This window comes from Salvelinus alpinus, chromosome 7 (genome assembly GCF_045679555.1).
Source record: "Salvelinus alpinus chromosome 7, SLU_Salpinus.1, whole genome shotgun sequence".
Taxonomy (NCBI): Eukaryota; Metazoa; Chordata; class Actinopteri; order Salmoniformes; family Salmonidae; genus Salvelinus; species Salvelinus alpinus.
In genome coordinates this window covers 26,344,432-26,368,100 of record NC_092092.1, presented here as the reverse complement: position 1 = coordinate 26,368,100, position 23,669 = coordinate 26,344,432, and the positions used below count along the sequence as shown (strand labels likewise).

General features: G+C 43.5%; 1 protein-coding gene across 2 annotated transcripts; it reads left to right on the top strand.

Annotated features, from left to right (window-relative positions):
* Window positions 1-474: 474 nt before the first annotated feature.
* On the top strand, window positions 475-21,102 carry LOC139580672 (monocarboxylate transporter 4-like). 2 transcript variants are annotated; one of them, XM_071409563.1, is made up of 7 exons: window positions 475-570; window positions 11,842-12,120; window positions 14,719-14,862; window positions 14,949-15,085; window positions 15,281-15,748; window positions 17,216-17,396; window positions 20,162-21,102. In XM_071409563.1, the coding sequence occupies exons 2-7, from the start codon at window positions 11,898-11,900 to the stop codon at window positions 20,416-20,418; spliced, it is 1,410 nt and encodes a 469-aa protein (XP_071265664.1). In that variant the 5' UTR covers window positions 475-570; window positions 11,842-11,897; the 3' UTR covers window positions 20,419-21,102. The 2 variants fall into 2 exon arrangements, with proteins under 2 accessions (XP_071265664.1, XP_071265665.1); XM_071409564.1 differs by having other exon boundaries at window positions 475-580.
* Window positions 21,103-23,669: the final 2,567 nt, after the last annotated feature.

Genomic DNA, 23,669 nt, shown 5'->3' with positions numbered 1-23,669 from the left:
AAAAGGGTGCATTACATAATTTAGTTTGACTGCAGAATTTATTATGCCGTTGTGATGCAATGATGCTGTCGGACTGATCGAGGTATGAGCAGCAGCTACGTAGGCAGCAAAGTGGACAGTAGCTACATAAAAAAAATATTATAATAATACTTTTTTTTTTATTGCATGCGCAGAAATATTTTTCCGACTAGCACTTGAACGCTGCATATTACAGCGTTCAAAACAACTGGGAACTCGGAAGTTCCGACCTCAGTGCGTTCAAAAAAACAGGGAACTCGGGAAAAAAACTAGTTCCGACTAGGAAAAATGTGTTTTAACGGTCATCCAACTCGGAATTCCAACTCCGGAACCTGGGCCTCTTTCGCGAGCTCCGACTATCCGATTTGAAGATCACTGACGTCATTATTTGAACTCGTATTTTTCCGAGTTCCCAGTTGTTTTGAACGTGGCATTAGTCACGGCAAATGGGTTTCCAGAAAATCGCAGCCACGCCGAAATAAATACTCACATGAGAAGGAGGCGTGAACGCATGGTCCAGACCAGAAGACGCTACAGACAAAGCTTCGTCAGGTAAGAACAGGTATTATTTTTTTTTTTAACAATGGCATGATTAAAGTGTCATACCCGTTGATAATTTTGGGAGACAGCTGTAATTTAAGCACCTCTTTGTTGCTTTATTATTCACAAACTCCCATCGGATAATGCTGCTTGTACACTAGCCTGAGATCAAATGTGCCTTTGCGTGGTTTCAATTAAATAGCCTGTCGGCTATACTCATGGGCAGAGAAGCACACTGAGTTGTGTTTCCATGGAAATTAACTTCCTAAATATGATAGGCTATAGTTTAGGCTCCGACATTGACTGGAAATACATATTAACAACATGTTTTTGTATCTGCCTACAAATTGTCCCCTTTACTATCAAAGTTATGAAATACTATTTCGAGACTCTGTTTTGTGGACTATTGCTTGTATTCAAATCACCTCTGTCGCAATATTCACAAACGCGAATAGCCTAATACTTGCTGATGTATGTTCTGTAGCCTACCTTCTATTTTGTTGGGAATGCGAGATCAAGTGTGGTTTCAATTAAATAGCATAGAATATATGGCGGAGAAGCATGGCGCAGTTGTCTTTAACTTCCTATATGATAGGCTATGTAAAGGAATATTGATAACACATGTATTTTACTCTGCTTACAAATTGGCCTGCTCCTAAAATTATATTATCCCCTAACTGCGCTTTTAAACTACGTCAACCCTATTTGCTGATATAGCTCAATAATACTGCTTAATATAACGTGTCACGTGAGAATCTCTGGTATTTTAACCTATTTCTTAGGCCATTTTTGTGTATTTGGATCTTGACTAGGGTGGCAAAATTGCTGGGAACGGCAAACCTCTTGCTCAAGACTCATGGTTCGATTACATTACACAAGTCATTGGAAGAAGGTGTCTTCTGTACGGGGGGGTTTGCTAAGAGCCCTGATGCTAAAATCTGAACCCTGCTTACAGTAGGGTTTTGGAACACAAGGACCTCCTTACCTTTCATATTAGTGAGAAATAAGTAATTTTCAAAAAAACAAAAGATACACAGCATGTTAATGTTCATCTGGACAAGAGGAATACCTATGTAAGAATGCTGTTTATTGACTATAGCTCAGTATTCAACACCATAGTACCCTCCAAGCTCATCATTAAGCTTGAGGTCCTGGGTCTGAACCTAGCCCTGTGCAACTGGGTCCTGGACTTCCTGATGGACCGCCCCCAGGTGGTGAAGGTAGGAAACATCACTTCCACTCTGCTGATCCTCAACACTTGGACACCACAATGGTGCATGCTCAGCCCCCTCCTGTACTCTCTGTTCACCCATGACTGTGTGGCCAAGCACGCCTCCAACTCAATCATCAAGTTTGCAGACGACACAACAGTAGTAGGCTTGATTACCAACAGAGACGAGACAGCCTACAGGGAGGAGTTGAGGGGCTCTGAGTGTGGTGCTTGGAATGATCGTGGTCCGCGACGGGGCTGGTTTTCATTCTAACTAGTTTTGGCAAGTCGTTTAGGACATCTACTTTGTGCATGACACAAGTAATTTTTCCAACAATTTTTTTACAGACAGGTTGTTTCACTTATAATTCACTATCATTCCAGTGGGTCAGAAGTTTACATACGTTAAGTTGACTATGCCTTTAAACAGTTTGGAAAATTCCAGAAAATGTCATGGCTTTAGAAGCTTCTGATAGGCTAATTGACGTCATTTGAGTCAATTGGAGGTGTACCTGTGGATGTATTTCTAGGCCTACCGTCAAACTCAGTGCCTCTTTGCTTGACATAATGGGAAAATCAAAAGAAATCAGCCAAGACCTCAGGAAAAAAAAGTGTAGACCTCCACAAGTCTGGTTCATCCTTGGGAGCAATATCCAAACGCATGAAGGTACCACGTTCATCTGTACAAACAATAGTACGCAAGTATAAACATCATGGGACCACTCAGCCGTCATACCGCTCAGGAAGGAGACGTGTTCTGTCTCCTAGAGATGAATGTACTTTGGTGCGAAAATTGTAAATCAATCCCAGAACAACAGCAAAGGACTTTGTGAAGATGTTGGAGGAAACGGGTACAAAAGTATCTATATCCACAGTAAAACGAGTCCTATATCGACATAACCTGAAAGGCCGCTCAGCAAGGAAGAAGCCACTGCTCCAAAACCGCCATTAAAAAAAGCCAGACGATGGTTTGCAACTGCACATGGGAACAAAGATCGTACTTTTTGGAGGAATGTCCTTTGGTCTGATGAAACAAAAATGGAACTGTTTGGCCATAATGACCATTGTTATGTTTGGAGGAAAAAGGGGAAGGCTTGCAAGCCAAAGAACACCATCCCAACCGTGAAGCACGGTGGTGGCAGCGTCATGTTGTGGGGGTGCTTTGCTGCAGGAGGGACTGGTGCACTTCACAAAATAGATGGCGTCATGAGGAAGCAAAATGATGTGGATAAATTGAAGCAACACCTCAAGACATCAGTCAGGAAGTTAACCTCACTAGGGTAGGGGGCACTATTTTCACCTCCGGATGAAAAGCGGCCCAAAGTAAACTTCCTGTTTCTCAGGCCCAGAAGCTAGGATATGCATATAATTGGTAGATTTGGATAGAGAACACTCTAAAGTTTCTAAAACTGTTACAATAATATCTGTGAGTATAACAGAACTGATATGGCAGGAGAAGTGGGATTTTTTTATGTTTGTAGTTTTCCATTGACGGCCTATACAGATTCCAATGACTTAGGACTCAAATTGCACTTCCTATGGCTTCCACTAGATGTCAACAGTCTTTAGAAATTGTTTCAGGCTTGTATTCTGAAAAATGAGGGAGTAAGACCAATCTGAATGAGTGGACCCTGCAGTGTCCCAGAGCTGTTTACTGCGCGTGACCGAGAGCGCGCCTTTCTTGTTTTCCTTTTATATTGGCGAAGCTATTGTCCGGTTGAAATATTATTGATTTATGACTTAAAACAACCCGAGGATTGATTATAAACATCGTTTGACATGTTTCTACGAACTTTACTGATACTTTTCGGATTTTACGTCTGCCTGTTGTGACTGCCTTTGAGCCTGTGGATTACTGAACAAAACGCGCCAACAAAACGAGGTTTTTGGATATAAAGAGGGACTTTATCGAACAAAACATTTATTGAGGAAATGGGAGTCTTGAGTGCAACCATATGAAGATCATCAAAGGTAAGTGATTAATTTGATCGTTATTTCTGACTTCTGAAAACTCTACTTGGCTGGTAACTGTTTGTAATGATTTGTCTGCTGGGCGCTGTTCTCAGATAATCGTATGGTATGCTTTCGCTGTAAGGCCTTTTTGAAATCTGACACAGCGGTTGGATTAACAAGAAATTAATCTTTAAGTCGATGTATAACACTTGTATGTTTTATGAATTTTTATAATGAGTATAGATAAGTTAAAGCTTGGTCGAAAATGGGTATACCAAATGGACATTGACCCCAAGCATACTTACAAAGGTGTGGCAAAAGGAGTGGCCATCACAAAGCCCTGACCTCAATCCCATAGAAAATTTGTGGGCAGAACTGAAAAAGCATGTGCGAGCTAGGAGGCCTACAAACCTGACTCGGTTACACCAGCTCTGTCAGGAGGAATGGGCCAAAATTCACCCAACCTATTGTGGAAAGCTACCTGAAACGTTTGACCCAAGTTAAATAATTCAACTGCAATGTTACCAAATACTAATTGAGTGTATGTAAACTTCTGACCCACTGGGAATGTGATGAAAGAAATAAAAACTGAAATAAAAGCACTCTACTATTATTCTGACATTTCACATCCTTAGGATTACCACTTTATTTTAACTGACCTAAGACAGGGAATTTTTACTAGCATTAAATGTCAGGAATTGTGAAACTGAGTTTAAATGTATTAGGCTAAGGTGTATGTAAACTTCTGACTTCAATTAAGTCAATACATTGCATTCAATGCTAAAAGATAAGTGTCAAGGTATTGTCTGAGTCTTTCAACAATTTACCCATTGCAGCTTTATCACCACCTTTTTTTTTGGTGTGTGTCCGTCCTGAGATGGAAAATGTCAGGGTCTTATTTTAGGAGAGCTGATAGTCGTGGGCTTGCGGAATGCTGCATTGTGCGTGAGGGGTCGGGGCACACTGCTATAGAGGGGTGAGGCAAGTGGAGAAGTATGTGTTTGCCTGTTGGTTGGGAGCCAGGCGGCTACACATGACACTGGAGTAGTTCATACAGTAGACATGCATGCGTGCACACCTCCCGTCCCATTCAGAGAGTTACAGGCACTTGTCTACAGATGCAATGCTTTGAAATATGATGACTACTTTTGATTAATCTTTATTTTTTGAACGGATTCTGCAGTGTTGCTGGCACAAAGGCTTGCTGAATGTGTTTTTAAGTGGCAAAATATAATTTGTCTAGATTTTTGCCAGATCTAGTCATATGTTGTAGATATTAAAGGGTTCTTACTGCCAGTTATCTGACAACTGTTCTGCACTGGCTCTTAATCTGACCTCAGCTGTTATAGATGCATATCTGATCCTATAACAACCCTTTCTGATGTAAATGCACGTTAAAGTCCATTCTGAAAAGCATCTATCAGTATTTTTTATCTTCAGTGAGGAAGTACCCACTCATTCAGATGTGACATGCACATTTGAGTGCCGGTCATGAGTGCACTATGATCACTCTGACAAAGTCTCTGACAGAGATCTGTTCACCAAACCACTCAAATATTGTGGGGAGTAGAAGGATACCACTGTGCTGTATTTTGTTTTTCCACACTCACAAGTTGAAATTGACCCAGGAAGTATTGGCTGGGCCAGAGGGAGACGGGAAATGCTTCAAAAGGCATGGCTAAGTCGCTCCAATTCTAACAAGAGACCCCCCCCCCTGACCCCTCACACTAATAGAAAATCCACAAACCAGCAGAGCGCTCCCCAGTAGCACAGCTCTGTGGCCCGTACACTCCGCCCCCTGCATCTCATGTTTCCTGGTCTTCCACGTTACCTGTTGGGGCAGGCAAAAATCTCTATTTACTAGGCAGTCCCTTCACCTGTTGGCTAAGCTTTACCTAGGCCCTCCAACATATAGTTCCAGAGTCAGTCCCCAACCCTGGGCCTGTACAACATTCAACAAGGACAGAAAACAACCCTTACAGCCTGGAACAACAAAAAAACAGATGCTTCACTCTCCTCCCAACAGGACAGATACCCCCTCCACACTGATGGATCAAGGTGTGACACATCCGTTCGTAGCGATAGCCCTGTGAATAATCCCCACTGTAAATAGATCAGCAATACACTTCTCTATGGGAGGCGTATACACAGAGCACCAACATCCTCTCAGAGAAGAGCCAGTCCCAAGAGCCTGTCCCAATGCCCTCAGCCCATCCAGATGGTCTTTCTGAGCCACCTTCAGTCATTGCGTACAGATTTACACCCAGCCAATTCTTGCAGGTCACCCTACTTAGTGAACCCCACTCACAAGCCTGGCCCACAAGCAACAGAGGCCAGCACACTGTTCTGGGTGAGTTAGTTGTGAAGGAGTGGCTCCTCCATTATCCATGCTTCTGCCTGTGAAACATCTCTGAACAGTTTTTTTTTCTTCATTTTTTCCCCACACCTCCGAGCACAGTGCAGTAGAATAGAGTAATGGCTGACATATCTAGGTTTCTTCCTAGGTTTTGGCCTTTCTAGGGAGTTTTTCCTAGCCACCGTGCTTCTACACCTGCATTACTAGCTGTTTGGCGTTTTAGGCTGGGTTTCTGTACAGCACTTCGAGATATTAGCTGATGTACGAAGGGCTATATAAAATAAAATTGATTGATTGATATCGACCTGCTCAACATCCAACAAGAGCAAGTGCCTGTCGTACCCTAGGTCTCCTGCTTTCCTCAGAACAGCCCAAACAGTCTCTCCAGCACACCCCCTGCTGGTACAGAACTCTCTGTGCAGCTTGTATACAGAAAGCTTTCACTCTGGACTCCGGGACCGCCAGCCCTTGGCCCCCCCTCATGCAAAGGGAGGTCTAACACTGCTGCCCGTGTCCAGTTTTGACCAAAAGAAATCTGCCAGAAACCTCTGCAGTGGCTTGACGAGACTGTGGGTGTCCAAGACCATCAGCCTGTGCCAGAGCTTTGAAGCGGTTAAGTTGTTAGCGACCAGGACCCTTCCCCTGAAAGACAGTGACAACAAGTATTGAGTCTTCAGATCTCAGACAAAGTTCCTCAAGTTTTATCCCCCTCGGCAGGTAATATGAAATATTCAAAAGATTAACAATAGATGGCGAAGTCAAGGATAGGCCGGTGGTTCCATCAGTGGCAAAGTTTTACCTAAATCAATGCGTATGACAAATCCAGGACCAGCTGGCTAATCTTTTTAATATTTCAGGTTATTAACTTTGCCTGGTGGTGGTAGCGGATGAATGGGACAACAACGGGCCTCAGGATCTCGTCACGGCATCTCTAGGCATTTAAATTACCATCGATTTAAAATGCAATTGTGTTCGTTGTCTGTAGCTTATGCCTGCCCATACCATAATCCCACCGCCACCATGGGGCACTCTGTTCACAACGTTAACATCAGCAAAACGCTCGCCCACATGAAGCCATACACTGTCTGCCTTCTGCCCAGTACAGTTGAAACCAGGATTCATCTGTGAAGTGAACACTTCTCCAGCGTGCCAGTGGCCATCGAAGGTGAGCATTTGCCAACTGAAGTCGGTTACAAAGCCAAACTGCAGTTAGTTCAATTCCCTGTTGAGGACAACAAGCATGCAGATGAGCTTCCCTGAGGTTGTTTCTGCAGTTGTACAAACCCAGTTTCATCAGCTGTCCGGGTGGTTGGTCTCAGCCGATCCCGCAGGTGAAGAAGCCAGATGTGGAGGTCCTGGGCTGGTGTGGTAACACATGGTCTGCAGTAGAACACTGCCAAATTCTCTAAAATGATGTTGGAGGCGACTTATGGTAGAGAAATTAACATTCAATTCTCTGGTGGCAACTCTGGTGGACATTTCTGTAGTCGGCATGCAAATGGCACTCTCCCTCAACTTCAGACATCTATGTCATTGTGTTGTGTGACCAAACTGCAAATGTTAGTGTCCTTTTATTGTCCCCAGCACAAGGTGCACCTGTGTAATGATCATGCTGTTTTAATTAGTTTCTTGATATGCAACACCTGTCAGGTGGATGGATTGTATTGGCAAAGAGGAATGCTTACTAACAGGGACGTAAACAAATGTGTGCACACAATTCGAGCGAAATAAGCTTTTTTTGTGCGTATGGAACATTTTGGATCTTTTCTTTCTGCTCATGAAACATGGGAACAACACATTGCATGTTGCATTTTAATATTTTTGTTCAGTGTATTTTGTAATGGACACAGTGCCACCTTTTTGATAAGAAAGCTGCCGGTAGGCTGCGGTACAGCCCATGCTCATGGTTCTCACAAAGGAAGTGAAATGATAAGCTACAATGACTTTGCTCGTGAGCATGCATGCAGCAAATGACATGCAACTGTAAGTCCTTGAATATTCTCTTGTGGGTGCCTTTTCATTATCTGGATTGACACTTGTGGTTTGTAGCTAACCTCAGATGGACTAAATGGGTGATATATAGACACAGATGTATTGATTAAATGGCTGATTTTATTCTAACTTAAGATCTGAATTTTCACAAATGTCCCATTGACATCAGTGAATGATTGAAGTGGAAGTCTGACTTGTGCATCACATGCTCATCTCACCTCGGTATAAAGTGAGGGGCCCTTTTTTTTGTTTTGAGGAGGAAGCTGCTGCTAGTGTGTATGTGGTGGGGGGAGGGGGGTCTTTTCTGCAGGGTGAGAGCACTGGACAGGTTGTCTCCTTGTGTTGATTTACTGTTGACTCCTTGGTGCAGACAAACTGTCCCCTCTCTCAGAAAGCATCACCTTATCCACATACATGCGCAAAAGCAAACTCCTATATCATGCTGTGTGAGAGGAGAAGAGAGCAGAGAAGCACTCGGAAAGCACTAACTAGCAGACCTTCTCAAGTACATTAAACTCTAGACAAATATGGAGCCATGCACTCAGCCAATATCTGCAGCCTTTTTATTAGTGTCATATAAAAATAGGAACATATACAGCACGTAACTATTTACCAGAGGTTGTCGTAGTTGCTACACAAAATTGTTACCCCAAATGAATGCATGGGAACAGACTGCTACAGTAAGACATTGAACCTTTCAGAAAACCTTACATGATCTTACCTAAATGACACAGTGCCAAAGAATATTTCTGATATCCAGCCTAACAAATTAATGATTGTGTAATTGGGTGATACTCATGAAACTTTAAATGTTTTAATGTCTGTAGCAAATTGAGTTACAAAACCATAATGCATCTGCAAAAATCAACTATCATTCTGAGGACTAAGATGTCTAGTTTTTGGGAAAGTAATTTTAAATACTTACATTTTTGCCTGAAATTTTGTACATCCCAAATTCTCCTTACTGAAATTCGTCCGGATTAAATTCAGGTCATTTTACGCAATTGTATTTTTTCCCCCCCAAACTAATTTATTTGATTAAAAGTTTGTCCATAGGTCATAAAAGTGGTATACTAGTTGAAGTTTACATTAAACTATAATATTTATTACGTACAAAGTCTGTGTACGTGTCTCATTACCAAAACACTTTCAAGTTCCTGTAAAAACTCCAATGTGTTTCTAAATGGTTTTATTCAGCCATGATGCATCATCTAGAGGAGTAATCCTTAGATGAGCACAAGTTAGAATAATTTATTTGCATACCCTGATGTGATCCTCTTCTCTATTATTGCTGACTTAAGTACACATCACTCTTACTTACGGGCCCTACCCAACAATGCAGAGATAATAGAAAAGTAAAACATGTAATAATAGATATTCAATTATTAACAGTAACTTGGCTATATACAAGGGGTACCGGGTCGATGTGAAGGAGTAAGAGGTAATTGAGGTACAGTGCCTTTAGAAAGTAATCACACCCCTTATTCTACATTGTTAGACTGAATTCAGCATTTTATATATTTTAAAAAAGTCTCACCCGTCTGCACACACATAATGACAGTGAAAACATGTTTTTTTTTATTTTATTGAAAATGAAATACAGATCTCTACTCACCCTTGAGCTTTCAATTTTGGTTGATCATCCTTGATGTCACTACAACTGGATTGGAATCCACCTATGGCCAATTCTATTGTTTCTGACATGATTTAGAAAGACACCTGTCTATTTAAGGTCCCACAGTTGACAGTGCATGTCAGCAGAAACTATACCATGAATTCCAAGGAACTGTCTGTATATCTCAGATGGAATTGTGATGAGGCATATATCTGGGAAAGAGTATAAAACCATTTTTAGAGTGTTGAAAGTTTCCGAGAACACAGTGGTTGTCCATCATTGGGAAATTAAAATATGGAACAACAGACTCTGCCTAGAGCTGTCCGTCTGACCAAACTGAGTAACCGGGCAAGAAGGACCTTGGTCAGGGAGGTGAACAAGAACCCAATGACCACTCTGACATAACTACAGAGTTTCTTGGCTGAGATGGGAGAACCTGCAAGAAGGACAAGTCTCTACAGCGGTAGACTTGTGGCCTGCTGGAGGTCATTTTGAGGGGCTCTGGCAGTGCTCCTCCTTGCACAAAGGCGGAGGTAGCGGTCCTGCTGCTGGGTTGTTGCCCTCCTACGGCCTCCTCCACGTCTCCTGATGTACTGGCCTGTCTCCTGGTAGCGCCTCCATGCTCTGGACACTACGCTGACAGACACAGCAAACATTCTTGCCACAGCTCGCATTGATGTGCCATCCTGGATGAGCTGCACTACCTGAGCCACTTGTGTGGGTTGTAGACTCCGTCTCATGCTACCACTAGAGTGAAAGCACCGCCAGCATTCAAAAGTGACCAAAACATCAGCCAGGAAGCATAGGAACTGAGAAGTGGTCTGTGGTCACCACCTGCAGAATCACTCCTTTATTGGGGGTGTCTTGCTAATTGCCTATAATTTCCACCTTTTGTCTATTCCATTTGCACAACAGCATGTGAAATTTATTGTCAATCAGTGTTGCTTCCTAAGTGGACAGTTTGATTTCACAGAAGTGTGATTGACCTGGAGTTACATTGTGTTGTTTAAGTGTTCCCTTTATTTTTTTGAGCAGTGTATTTATCAAAACGTCATGCCAGGGTAAGCCTACAAGAAGCGCAGCCCTTATTTTAAGTGTTTCTAAAATCACCTTTGGTGGGGACAAAAAATGCTGGGAAAATGATTGGAACCATTTCCGTGTTTTGACCGCTTCGGTTTTAGGGTATTATGACTCATACTCTGGTACTGCAAACTTAATGATGGTGTTGAAGTCGTGCGTGGCCACACAGTCGTGGGTGAATCTGAGTACAGGAGGGGACTAAGCACGCACCCCTGAGTTGAGGTTCAGCGTAGTGGATGTGTTGCCTAAACTCAACACCTGGGGGGCGTCCCATCAGGAAGTTCAGGATCCAGTTGCAGAGGGAGGTGTTCAGTCCCAGGGTTCTTAGCTTGGAGGGAACTATGGTGTTGAATGGTGAGCTGTAGTCAATGAACAGCATTCTCATGTACTGTATGTGTTCCTTTTGTCCAGATGGGAAAGGGCAGTGTGGAGTGCAATAGAGATTGTGTCATCTGTGGATCTGTTGGGGCGGGTATACAAATTGGAGTGGGTCCAGGGTGTCTGGGATGGTGTTGACGTGAGCCATGACCAGCCTTTCAAAGCATTTCATGGCTACAGATGAGTGCTACGGGGCGATGGTCATTTAGACATATTATCTTGGCATTGTTCTTGGTCACTGGGACTTTGGTGGTCTACTTGAAACGTAGACGTTACAGACTGGGTCAGGGATTTGCCATATGGAGGGTGAGTGAGAGCTGTGTGTGTGGAGTGGTGGTGGTGATTTAATAATTTTTTTCTTCTAGTTGCACAGGAGAAATTAGGTAAAACAGATTTCAGTTTAAATTAAAATCACTGGTGAAATAGGAGCGCTGCCTCTTGGTGAGCATTTTCTTTATGCTTATGGCCCTGTGCAGTCTTAGTGCCACTTACTGCCAGCATCGGTTTGTGGTGGTAAATGGACAGCTACGAAAAATATTTTCAGTCATAGGAAACGATGGCGGATACATGATGTACTAAAAAAGTTAAGATCGGCGCCAAAAAACACACATGGCAGAATTGGTCAGGAACCTGTAAAACGGCCTCTATATTCCACCACCATTCTTTTAAAATCATTCCTCGTTTCTTTTTCTCTCTCAGTTCTGACCCAGGTTGACAGAACAGAGGGTTGAGGGAACCTCCTAGCAGAGAGGATCATGGGAGGAGCTGCGGTAGATGATGAGCCTAGTGATGTCAAGGCACCAGACGGAGGGTGGGGCTGGGCAGTGCTGGCCGGAGGGTTCGTCATCACTGGGTTCTCCTACGCCTTCCCCAAGGCCGTCAGTGTGTTCTTCAAGGAGTTGATCAGGGAGTTCGGAGTGGGATACAGCGACTGTGCATGGATTTCTTCTATACTGTTGGCCATGCTCTACGGCACAGGTACGAATATATATATATATATATATCACTCACACACAGGTATTTGTAAGTATATCCAACAGAAGTGTTTTCCTGATGAGCCAGTACAAGGAAAAAGTGCAGGAGATTAGAGAAAGTGTCAGATCTGGGCGTTACTACCTACGGAGTCTACACAACTTAGGCAGGACCTTTTTATTAATAATTGTATCTTTATTTTACCAGGTAAGTCTCATTGAGATTAAAAATACATTTTACAAGGGAGACCTGGCCAAAATAGCAGCACACAAAGTTTAAGACATATATTTACAACATAAAGCACACAATTATCACATTAAGCAGGAGCGATTATGTAGGAGGTTAGGTGCATCTAGGGGCCAAACCATTGATGGCCCCCCACTAACTGACCTAGCACACACCCCCGCAGCCCCCAGATAGCATATGTGACTCCACACCTGGATTTGGTCTTATGTAGCAACAGTTGAAATAGAGCTACAAAATGTTATATCATACACTGCATTTGAGGAACTATGGGGAAGTAATTGTTTGTCAAAATTAGAAACGTGAATACATAAGCCATTTGATAAAAAAAATAAAAATATGTACAGGAAATTAGCTTTTAGATTTGCTTTTTTATCTTTTTTATCAGCATCAATCAGGAATGAGTAAGGTCAGCTATACCGTAAGGACCCCTTCATGTCCTCATTACATGTAGTGCAACAATGGTCTGTAAAGTTCTCTACTACATTTTAAAATATTTAAACAAACAATATTGGAATCACCATGGTCTCAACCATAAACTGTCAACTTCCTGATAGATTAAGTTCAAATATGTTACACTTTAATTACGTTTAAGAGCAACTGAGGGAAAAACAAAATTGCTATTGTGTACACCACTTGAATGAAGTGTCATTTGTGTCTAACGTCAACTCTGTCAGAGTGCTGAAAGATCTGAGAATTGTTTTTTGGGGGATTTTCAAATGATTGTATTGAACTGTCTTATGTACCCTAACCAGTCAGGATTCAAGACGGGTCACTCAACCAAGACTGCTCTCCTCTGTCACGGAGGCTCTCTGCACTGCCAAAGCTGACTCTCTGTTCCACGTACTCTCACTACTGGTGGTCTAAAACTGAGCCTTGGGGGACATCTCCACTTCTCTCCATACACCAAATCACTCGGCTCTGTCGTAGCTTCACATGGTCTCTCCTATCGTTGCTATGCGGATGACACCATTTTCTCCTTCCCCTCTTCTGACACCGTTGGCAACACACATCTCTGGGTGCCTGGCAGGTGTTGGGCCGACATATCAGCTTGGATGTCGGCCCACCACCTCAAGCTCATCCTCGACAAAACGGAGCTGCTCTTCCTCCCAGGGAAGGCCTGCCTGCTCCATGACCTCCATCACAATTGACAACTACCGGTGTCCCCCTCCCAGAGTGCAAAGAACCTTGTGACCTTGGACAACATGCCTGTCGTTCTCTGCTAAAATCAAAGCAATGACTCTCTCCTGCAGGTTCATGCTCTACAACATCTGTAGACTTAGACTCTATCTGACACAGGAAGCAGTGCAGGTCCTAATCCAGGCACTTGTCATCTCCTGTCTGGACTACTGTAACACGCTGTTGGCTGGGCTCCCCGCTTGTGCCATCATACCCCTGCAACTTATCCAGAATGCAGCAAGCTGCTTGGTGTTCAACCATCCCAAGTTCTCCCATGTCCTCCTACGGAGCAGCAAGAGGTACCGCCCCTCCCTACTTTCAGTCTATGCTCAAACACTACACCCCAACCTGAATACTCCGCTCTGACACCTCTGGTCTCTTGACAATCCCACCCTTATGGAAGGGCAGCTCCCACTCAGCCCAGTGAAATCTCTTCTCTGTCCTGGCACCCCAGTGGTGAAACTGCCCATCTTTCAACAACATCTGAAACCCAATGTGTGTTCTGTACACTATTTACTCAGCGCTGGGTTGTTTTTTTAGTGTAGAATTGAACAATCAAGACCTTTTTTAAACTTGTTGGACAATAATTGTAAAAATGTAAATGCCTTTTTTATGGTGTCTGAGTTGAGAGAAACCCAGTTGGTCTTTCAGGCATCCATCCCTGAGCTATAAAACGGCACATTTGTCTCTCTGCACCATGGCGCAAAAAAATGATCTGAAATCCTGGTGGGGGACCTTGCTTGGACCTTGTGCGAGGCCCTGCGAACTGCGCTACGCCACTGCCCCTACTTCATTGTCCACCATAGACTTTATCTTTAAACTCATTCAAAGAGACGTGCTCCTGTAATTTCATGTCCTGTTGTAGCTCGTTCCAAGTGGAAGGGTCAGAGAACTGGAATGTATTTTTTTTAGCCTGCTTGTTCTGGCCTTATGCACAGTTCTGACTGTGTGTGTGTTTAACAGAAATGGTAAACAAACAAACAATTGGACCAACTGGGGACATTTTTAGTCCCTACGAGGTCAAATGCTATTTATAGGGGGTTTAGGGTGAAGGTTAGAATTAGTGATAGGGTTATAATTACGTTAAGGGTTAAGGTTGGGGTTAGGGAAAATAGGATTTTGAATGGGACTGAATTGTGTGTCCCCACAAGGTTAGCAGTACAATAATCTGTGTGTGTGTAGGTCCACTGTGCAGTGTGCTGGTGAACAAGTTTGGTTGTCGGCCAGTGATGATGGTGGGAGGGCTCTTTGCCTCCTTGGGAATGATCCTGGCCTCCTTGGCCACCAGTATCATACACATCTACATCTGTACTGGAGTTATAACAGGTTAGTAAATAAATACACACATCTACCTTTACTGGTGGGCACACACACATACACACTTTGAAAACAGTTTGCCCCCTGTCTACCAGGTCTGGGCCTGGCGCTGAACTTCCAGCCGTCTCTGATCATGCTGAATCGTTACTTTAGTGAGAAGAGGCCTCTAGCTAATGGACTATCTGCTGCTGGGAGCCCTGTGGCCCTCTGCTGCCTCTCTCCTCTGGGACAGGTACTACACCTCTTCAGTCTCCCTATCTGCAGTTGTAGATCAGTATTATGATGTAGGGAGAAGCATATGAACACAATGAGCGATGTGTGCTACTCTGAAGGATTAACAACACAAAGGGGATGTTGTATGCTGTGTTGGCAGCATATCAGAGTTACGGCTCATCATTACTGTTTTTCTTCATATTTCTCCCCAAAGGTGCTGCAGTACCACTATGGCTGGAGAGGCGGCTTCCTTATCCTGGGGGGCCTGCTGCTCAACTGCTGTGCCTGTGGGGCCCTGATGAGGCCCCTGGTGGGCCCCAAGAAGCCCCAGGACCAGGAGTTGCAGGCTGTGGGCGACGCAGAAAGAAAGCTCAAACCTAAGAAAAAGCTCCTGGATTTTAGTGTATTTAAAGACAGAGGTTTCCTCATCTATGCCATAGCTGCGTCCATCATGGTACTGGGTCTTTTTGTGCCGCCCGTGTTTGTGGTGAGCTATGCCAAGGAGATGGGGAATGAAGACACCAAGTCTGCCCTCCTCCTCACCATCCTGGGGTTCATTGATATCTTCGCCCGCCCCACATGTGGGCTGATTGCGGGGATAAAGTGGGTCCGGCCTAGATGTGTGTATCTCTTCAGCTTCGCCATACTCTTTAATGGCATTACCGATGTGATCAGCTCACAGGTAAGTCTGGAACTTGTTTTTATTGATATTATTTGTATGGATGGATGTAAACAATACATAAACAATATTTAATCTGTGTGTTGTATCGTTATTACATTCCTGTATTGACACATACTTTTGGTCATGTAGTGTATGACTTAAATGTGTATGTGGAAACCTGCTTGTCGAACATATTATTCCAAAATCATGGGCATTAATATGTATTTGGTCCCCCCTTTGCTGCAATAAGAGCCTCCACTCTTCTGGGAAGGCTTTCCACTAGATTTTGGCAACATTGTTGCCATGAGCATTAGTGAGGTCGTGCACTGATGTTGGGTGATTAGGCCTGGCTCGCTGTCGGTGTTCCAATTCATCCCAAAGGTGTTCAATGGGTTGAAGGTCAGGGCTCTGTGCAGGTCAGTCAAATTCTTCCACACCAATCTCGACAACCATTTCTGTATGGATCTCGCTTTGTGCATGGGGGCATTGTCATGCTGAAACAGGAAAGGGCCTTCCCAAACTGTTGCCACAAAGTTGCAAGCACAGAATCATCTAGAATGTCATTGTATGCTATAGCTTTAAGATGTCCCTTCACTGGAACTAAGGAGCCTAGCCCAAACCATGAAAAACAGCTCCAGACCATTATTCCTGCTCCACCAAGCTTTGCAGTTGGTACTGCATTGGGGCAGATAGCATTGTCCTGGCATCCGCCAAACCCAGATTTGTCTGTCGGGCTGTCAGATGGTGAAGTGTGATTCATCACTCAAACATGTTTCCACTGCTCCAGAGTCCAGTGGTGGTGAGCTTTACACAACTCCAGCTGACACTTGACATTGCACATGGTGATCTTAGGTTTATGTGCAGCTGCTTGGCCATGGAAACCCATTTCATGAAGCTCCCAACGAACAGTTCTTGTGCTGATGTTGCTTCCAGAGGCAGTTTGGAACTCGGTAGTGAGTGTTGCATCTGAGGACAGATGATTTTTACACGCTTCAGCACTCTGTGATCCCGTTCTGTGAGCTTGTGTGGCCTACCACTTCGCGGTTAAGACTTTGTTGCTCTTAGACGTTTCCACTTCACAATAACAGCACTTACAGTTGACCAGGAAAGCTCTAGCAGGGCAGAAATTTGACAAACTGACTTGTTGGAAAGGTGGCATCGTATGACGGTGCCATGTTGAAAATCACTGCTCTTCAGTAAGGCAATTCTATTGCCAATGTTTGTCTATGGAGATTGCATGGCTGTGTGCTCGATTTTATACACTTGCTAGCAACAAGTGTGGCTGACATGGCCGAATCCACTAATTTGTAGGGGTGTCCACGTACTTTTGTGTATATATAGTGTATTATTGTGGACACTGCAGCCTTCGAGACCCGGATCTATTGTATCCATCGAATTTTAATGATTAATCAGTTATGGTCATTATATTTCTCTGGTCATATCATGTTGTGAATTATATAACCAAGGGTGTTGCTTCTCTTTTGGCAGGCGACAGACTACCCTGGTCTGGTGGTGTTCTGTATCTTCTTCGGGCTCTCTTACGGGATGGTGGGGGCGCTGCAGTTCGAGGTTCTCATGGCCATCGTGGGCACCAAGAAGTTCTCCAGCGCTTTAGGGCTGGTGTTGCTCATGGAGGCTATCGCTGTGCTGGTGGGACCGCCTGGAGCAGGTCAGTACACACAGGGAGAAGGATTGGGTTAGTGTTAGGATTAGGGTTATGGCTAGTGTTGGGGTTCAGGCTGTGGACATGAAGCTAGGGTTAGGGTTGAGCCATAATGTGGACGTGAAGCTAGGGTTAGGGTTGAGCCATAATGTGGATGTGAAGCTAGGGTTAGGGTTGAGCCATAATGTGGATGTGAAGTTAGGGTTGAGCCATAATGTGGATGTGAAGCTAGGGTTGAGCCATAATGTGGATGTGAAGTTAGGGTTGAGCCATAATGTGGATGTGAAGCTAGGGTTGAGCCATAATGTGGATGTGAAGCTAGGGTTGAGCCATAATGTGGATGTGAAGTTAGGGTTGAGCCATAATGTGGATGTGACGCTAGGGTTAGGGTTGAGCCATAATGTGGATGTGAAGCTAGGGTTGAGCCATAATGTGGATGTGACGCTAGGGTTAGGGTTGAGCCATAATGTGGATGTGACGCTAGGGTTAGGGTTGAGCCATAATGTTGATGTGAAGCTAGGGTTGAGCCATAATGTGGATGTGAAGCTAGGGTTAGGGTTGAGCCATAATGTGGATGTGAAGCTAGGGTTAGGGTTGAGCCATAATGTGGATGTGCCGCTAGGGTTAGGGTTGAGCCATAATGTTGATGTGAAGCTAGGGTTGAGCCATAATGTGGATGTGAAGCTAGGGTTAGGGTTGAGCCATAATGTGGATGTGAAGTTAGGGTTGAGCCATAATGTGGATGTGAAGCTAGGGTTAGGGTTGAGCCATAATGTGGATGTGAAGTTAGGGTTGAGCCATAATGTGGATGTGACGCTAGGGTTAGGAGTTGAGCCATAATGTGGATGTGACACTAGGGTTAGGGTTGAGCCATAATGTGGATGTGAATCTAGGGTTAGGGTTGAGCCATAATGTGGATGTGAAGTTAGGGTTGAGCCATAATGTGGATGTGACGCTAGGGTTAGGGTTGAGCCATAATGTTGATGTGAAGCTAGGGTTGAGCCATAATGTGGATGTGAAGCTAGGGTTAGGGTTGAGCCATAATGTGGATGTGAAGTTAGGGTTGAGCCATAATGTGGATGTGACGCTAGGGTTAGGGTTGAGCCATAATGTGGATGTGACGCTAGGGTTAGGGTTGAGCCATAATGTGGATGTGAAGCTAGGGTTAGGGTTGAGCCATAATGTGGATGTGACGTTAGGGTTGAGCCATAATGTGGACGTGAAGCTAGGGTTGAGCCATAATGTGGATGTGAAGTTAGGGTTGAGCCATAATGTGGATGTGACGCTAGGGTTAGGGTTGAGCCGGGGTGTGAATATGGAGTTAGGGTTGAGCCATAATGTGGATGTGACGCTAGGGTTAGGGTTGAGCCGGGGTGTGGATATGGAGTTAGGGTTGAGCCATAATGTGGATGTGACGCTAGGGTTAGGGTTGAGCCATAATGTGGATGTGACGCTAGGGTTGAGCCGGGGTGTGGATATGGAGTTAGGGTTGAGCCATAATGTGGATGTGACGCTAGGGTTGAGCCGGCGTGTGGATATGGAGTTAGGGTTGAGCCATAATGTGGATGTGACGCTAGGGTTAGGGTTGAGCCGGGGTGTGGATATGGAGTTAGGGTTGAGCCATAATGTGGATGTGACGCTAGGGTTGAGCCGGGGTGTGGATATGGAGTTAGGGTTGAGCCATAATGTGGATGTGACGCTAGGGTTGAGCCGGGGTGTGGATATGGAGTTAGGGTTGAGCCATAATGTGGATGTGACGCTAGGGTTAGGGTTGAGCCATAATGTGGATGTGACGCTAGGGTTGAGCCGGGGTGTGGATATGGAGTTAGGGTTAAGGTTACGCTTACTACAAGATCTACGCACACGCAAGATTTGGAGTGTCACAATGTGGTTTTTTCTAACAAAAGGCCTTGTAATACATTCTGGCATTGACACTTTTTTTACTACCTGAAAATTGAGACCTGCTGTATCATTCCTTCTGCAGTCATGGGGGCAGTGTTGTCACTTGCTTCCTTGATCTGATCTATAGGCTATTCATCAAAATTGCCTATTTTGCATTGATAACAAAATATTCTCAGCGACTGTTCAAACAGTACACCAAACAGCAAGGATCCCCCCAAAAAGCTGTTTTGTTTAGAAGTAATAAATAGTGATTACACACAATGGTGAAATTGTAGAAATTGTAGAACCTGCTGGAACCAACTAGCTAGCCATGTGCTTTTGTCTGCCTGACCAAAACATGACTTTCTATTTTTAGCTGATTATTATATCAAACTGGGATAATGTTTTAGGTTTGACCAGCAAGCATAAGAATATTTGCCAGGGCATAATTGTAAATGATAAATCTGATTAATTTCTCATGAAGATGTGGGAAGCTAAAAAGGCTAGCTAGCGTGCCCTATTTTTTTGCCTCAAATTCATGTGGACTTGGAGTTATGGATACTCTTTTGAAAAAAGATTAGTCAGAGTGCAGTATAACTGCAGTATGCTACAAAACTTTTTTTTTTACTGCAGTAATTTAGCAGTGTAACTGCAGTTAGTGCAGTTATTCTGCAATTACTGCATCCAAAATACCACAGTCGACTGCAGTTTCAAAACTGCATTCTTTTGTAATGTTAGGGTTGAGCCGGGGTGTGGACATGACATTAGGGTTTAGAACGAAGTCTTCAAACAATCAAAGCCAGTATAGACATTTTAGCTGGTAATAAGCTGCGTATGCCTTGAATGTATAATGGGTAATAAACTCTTCTCATACCTCTCCTCTCCCATAGGGCGTCTGCTGGACACCACCCATAACTACATGTACGTGTTCCTGCTTGCTGGCTGTGAGGTCATTCTGGCCTCCATTGTCATCTGCGTAGGCAACTTCCTGTGCATCAAGAAGAAGCCAGATGAGCCTGAGGCCCATCTAGAGAATGGAGCCCCCACAGAGATGGAGAATCTCAACAGCCTGCTGGAGGCGGAGGGAGGAGAGCATGAGAGGGCTCAGCTGGCAGGGGTGAGGGGTGGCACCGCAGAGGCAAAATAGGGAGCGGAACAGAATGGAGGGGTGGGAAAACCAGAGACCGCTCTGTGATGGAGAGAGAAGGGATATTTGTTAATTGATTTTTAGAGAGACTGACAAGCTTTATTAAACACTACCAATAGGGACGGACATAAGAGTACACATGCTGGCAGAGGGAGGAACGAAGAGAAGGATGGATGTGCTGTACATGTGTTGTATGCTTTAATATACACAGCAAGTTGGCCAGTGTTACCTAGTGGTTGATTTTTCAGTGTAACATTTGTTTGTGTTGATTCTGGAGTAAAATGAACTCTAAGGGTTAAATTGACACTAAGTGGTGTAATAGAACCCTCGTGTCTGTTAATAACCCAGCATTTTTTTTGAGGGTTTTGTATGTATATGCTGCCTACCTACCGACCGGAGGCCTTACTTCGCGCAATAACCACGATGCAACACACTCGTGGGCATTAACGTTCCCTTTTCACTCCTCTTATCTAGCTTTAACCCAGCCTTGGTTGAACGAGACGTTGTTCGGTACATTGATTTAATGTTGTAGTACTCAAATATAAATTCCATACATTTTTCTAAACTAATCCAATATGTTACTTGGATGTATTACTGAAATGGTTGTCCAGTTTAAATGCTTTAGGTACTCTCATATTTTAGTCATTCTGAAAAAAGTTGGGTGAATAAAAATTCCTAATGTTGGATGTTCCCACTCTGGCTGAATTCCTAATGGAATTACACATTACTTTGCAAGCCAGCATAAATGTGACTTTCAGGCCTGATGTGGCCTGTGAACCATGAGTTTCTGGTCACTGTATTGGGGTAAAATTAGTCCCTTGACATAAGGCCTTATGAAGTATGTATTGGTATAAAGAATTACATTTGAATGATAACATTCACTTGAGATCTCATTTGGTGAAGGCCACAGGACTGAAAATGAATGAATGAAACAACCATGTTTGTCACTCATACAGGGTGGTGACTCTACAATTCACTCGAAAGGCAAGGCATCCTGCTAAGTATGCAAATAAGGCTTTACACTGTTAATTTACCATTTGAAAGTGTGGACATGTATAGACACTGGAACAGTGTTAAATTTAACACTTGATTTAAAACTGGAGAATTTTCTGTGTACAGACCAGCAGGCACACTATTAAATGTTATCTAGAATCGCACTGCCGCAAACACACACTGCTGTGCCCAGAGTACACACACACACACACACACACACACACGCACGCCCAGGCACCCAATAGCGTACATACGAAACCTTGAACTAACCAATTCTTGTCACCGCCTAATCTTGAAGTGACTTCTCTTCAAAGACAAGAAACATCTCTGTAGGCGCAGCGGTCTAAGGCACTGCATCTCAGTGCTAGAGGCGTCACTACAGAGCCTGGTTCGATTCCAGGATTTATCACGACCGGCCGTGATTGGGCCGGGGTAGGCCGTCATTGCAAATAAGAATTTGTTCTTAACGGGCTTGCCTTGTTAAAAAATAGTTAAGACATCTTGTTGGTTTTCCGAACCCAGAATAGGCTTAGCATTGGACTGAGAAGCATGCTCAAATTCTTCATTGAAATATATTTTTTTTAAATAGCTTCTTTAGCAAAGAAAAAATTCTCAAGCAAGAATTGTGCTAGGCCTGTCAGAGGGGAAAACTAGCTCTTATAGAGGTTTGGAACTCTTATTGGTCTATTAACTAATTTACTGCCTAGTGATGTCACCAGGCAGACCCAAACTCCATCCCACTAAAACAGGCTGCAATTTCAGGTTGTTCTTTCAAACCACTCTTACATTAAAAAGGGAATTATCATAATTTTCACAGTATTACTCCAATCTCTTAATGCGGAGATGGATATATAAAAACACAGGTATCACGTTTTTGACTGCACTGGGCCTTTAACTTGTATGGGTATAATATTACCGAGTACATTTTACTTGTTACAGTAAGGTCTAAGTGCTTGGTGAAATGTTATGAGAACATCTCTCGATGTTGAGATAAATATCACTTGTTTCTTTCAATGAACAACACATCTTCAGCCAGTAACCTAACATGCATCTTAGTTTCTAATACAAATATATTTTACTCCATGAACTGCTGAGTTAAACGTATCTATACAAGTTTCTTAAGCCTCATTTTACATGTATTTCTCTGTCTTCCACTGTAAGGACTTTGTTACAGCTGAGGTGTTTGTCTGGTAAACCACGTTGAAATGGACAGTTCTCATACTGAGGATATCAACGTGTCACGTGGCTGCTAGAATGCTGTTTGTTTCAAATACCAAGTGTTTATGCTGAGAAGTGGAGTAAGAATGTTGGCAGTCTACAGATGGGAGTCTACAAAGATACTGTTTTGTATTGTTGGTGTATCTAAACGTAACCAAACAAAACACTACACAACTGTCAGGATTTTTTTTAATCTGAAAAGGGGATCCCTTAACATGTGACAGGATGTGACATTATAGCTAAGCATCATAGCTAAACCCCAGCCCAGTCTCCAACCCACTGATTTGTAATATGAAGGACAACCTATTTTATACATGGAGTATACAAAACATTAAGAACACCTGCTCCTTCCATGACATTGACTAACCAGGTGAATCCAGGTGAAAGCTATGATACCTTATTGATGTCACCTGTTAAATCCACTTCAATCAGTGTAGATGAAGTGGAGGAGACAGGTTAAAGAAGGATTTTTAAGCCTTGAGACAATTGAGACATGGATTGTGTATGTGTACCATTCAGAGGGTGAATGGGCAAAAAAAAAGATTGAAGTGCCTTTGAACAGAGTTTTAGTAAGTGCCAGGCGCACCGGTTTGAGTGTGTCAAGAACTGCAACGCTGGAATAGTCCACCGGCCAAAGGACATCCAGCCAACTTGACATATGCCTGTGGAACGCTTTCGACACCATGTAGAGTCCATGCCCCAACGAATTGAGGCTGTTCTTTTGGGCAAAAAGGGGGGGGTGCAACTCAATATTTGGAAGGTTCTTTGTTATACTCAGTGTATAGTAGTTCTTTATTAAACCTGACACATTGGCATCTGAAGATGCTGTGAAATTGAATATGGCCATATAAAAGCTGATTACCCAATAATAGAATAGATAAACTCAGCAAAAAATGAAATGTCCTCTCACTGTCAACTGCGTTTATTTTCAGCAAACTTAACATGTATAAATATTTGTATGAACATAAGATTCAACAACTGAGACATGAACTGAACAAGTTCCACAGACATGTGACCAACAGAAATGGAATAATGTGTCC

Excerpts from the sequence above, each read along its gene's own strand:
- LOC139580672 (XM_071409563.1), top strand. The coding sequence starts at position 11,898 with ATGGGAGGAGCTGCGGTAGATGATGAGCCTAGTGATGTCAAGGCACCA. Across the intron at positions 12,121-14,718 it reads GGCCATGCTCTACGGCACAG|GTCCACTGTGCAGTGTGCTG; the intron begins GTACGAATATAT and ends GTGTGTGTGTAG. Across the intron at positions 15,086-15,280 it reads GCCTCTCTCCTCTGGGACAG|GTGCTGCAGTACCACTATGG; the intron begins GTACTACACCTC and ends TTCTCCCCAAAG.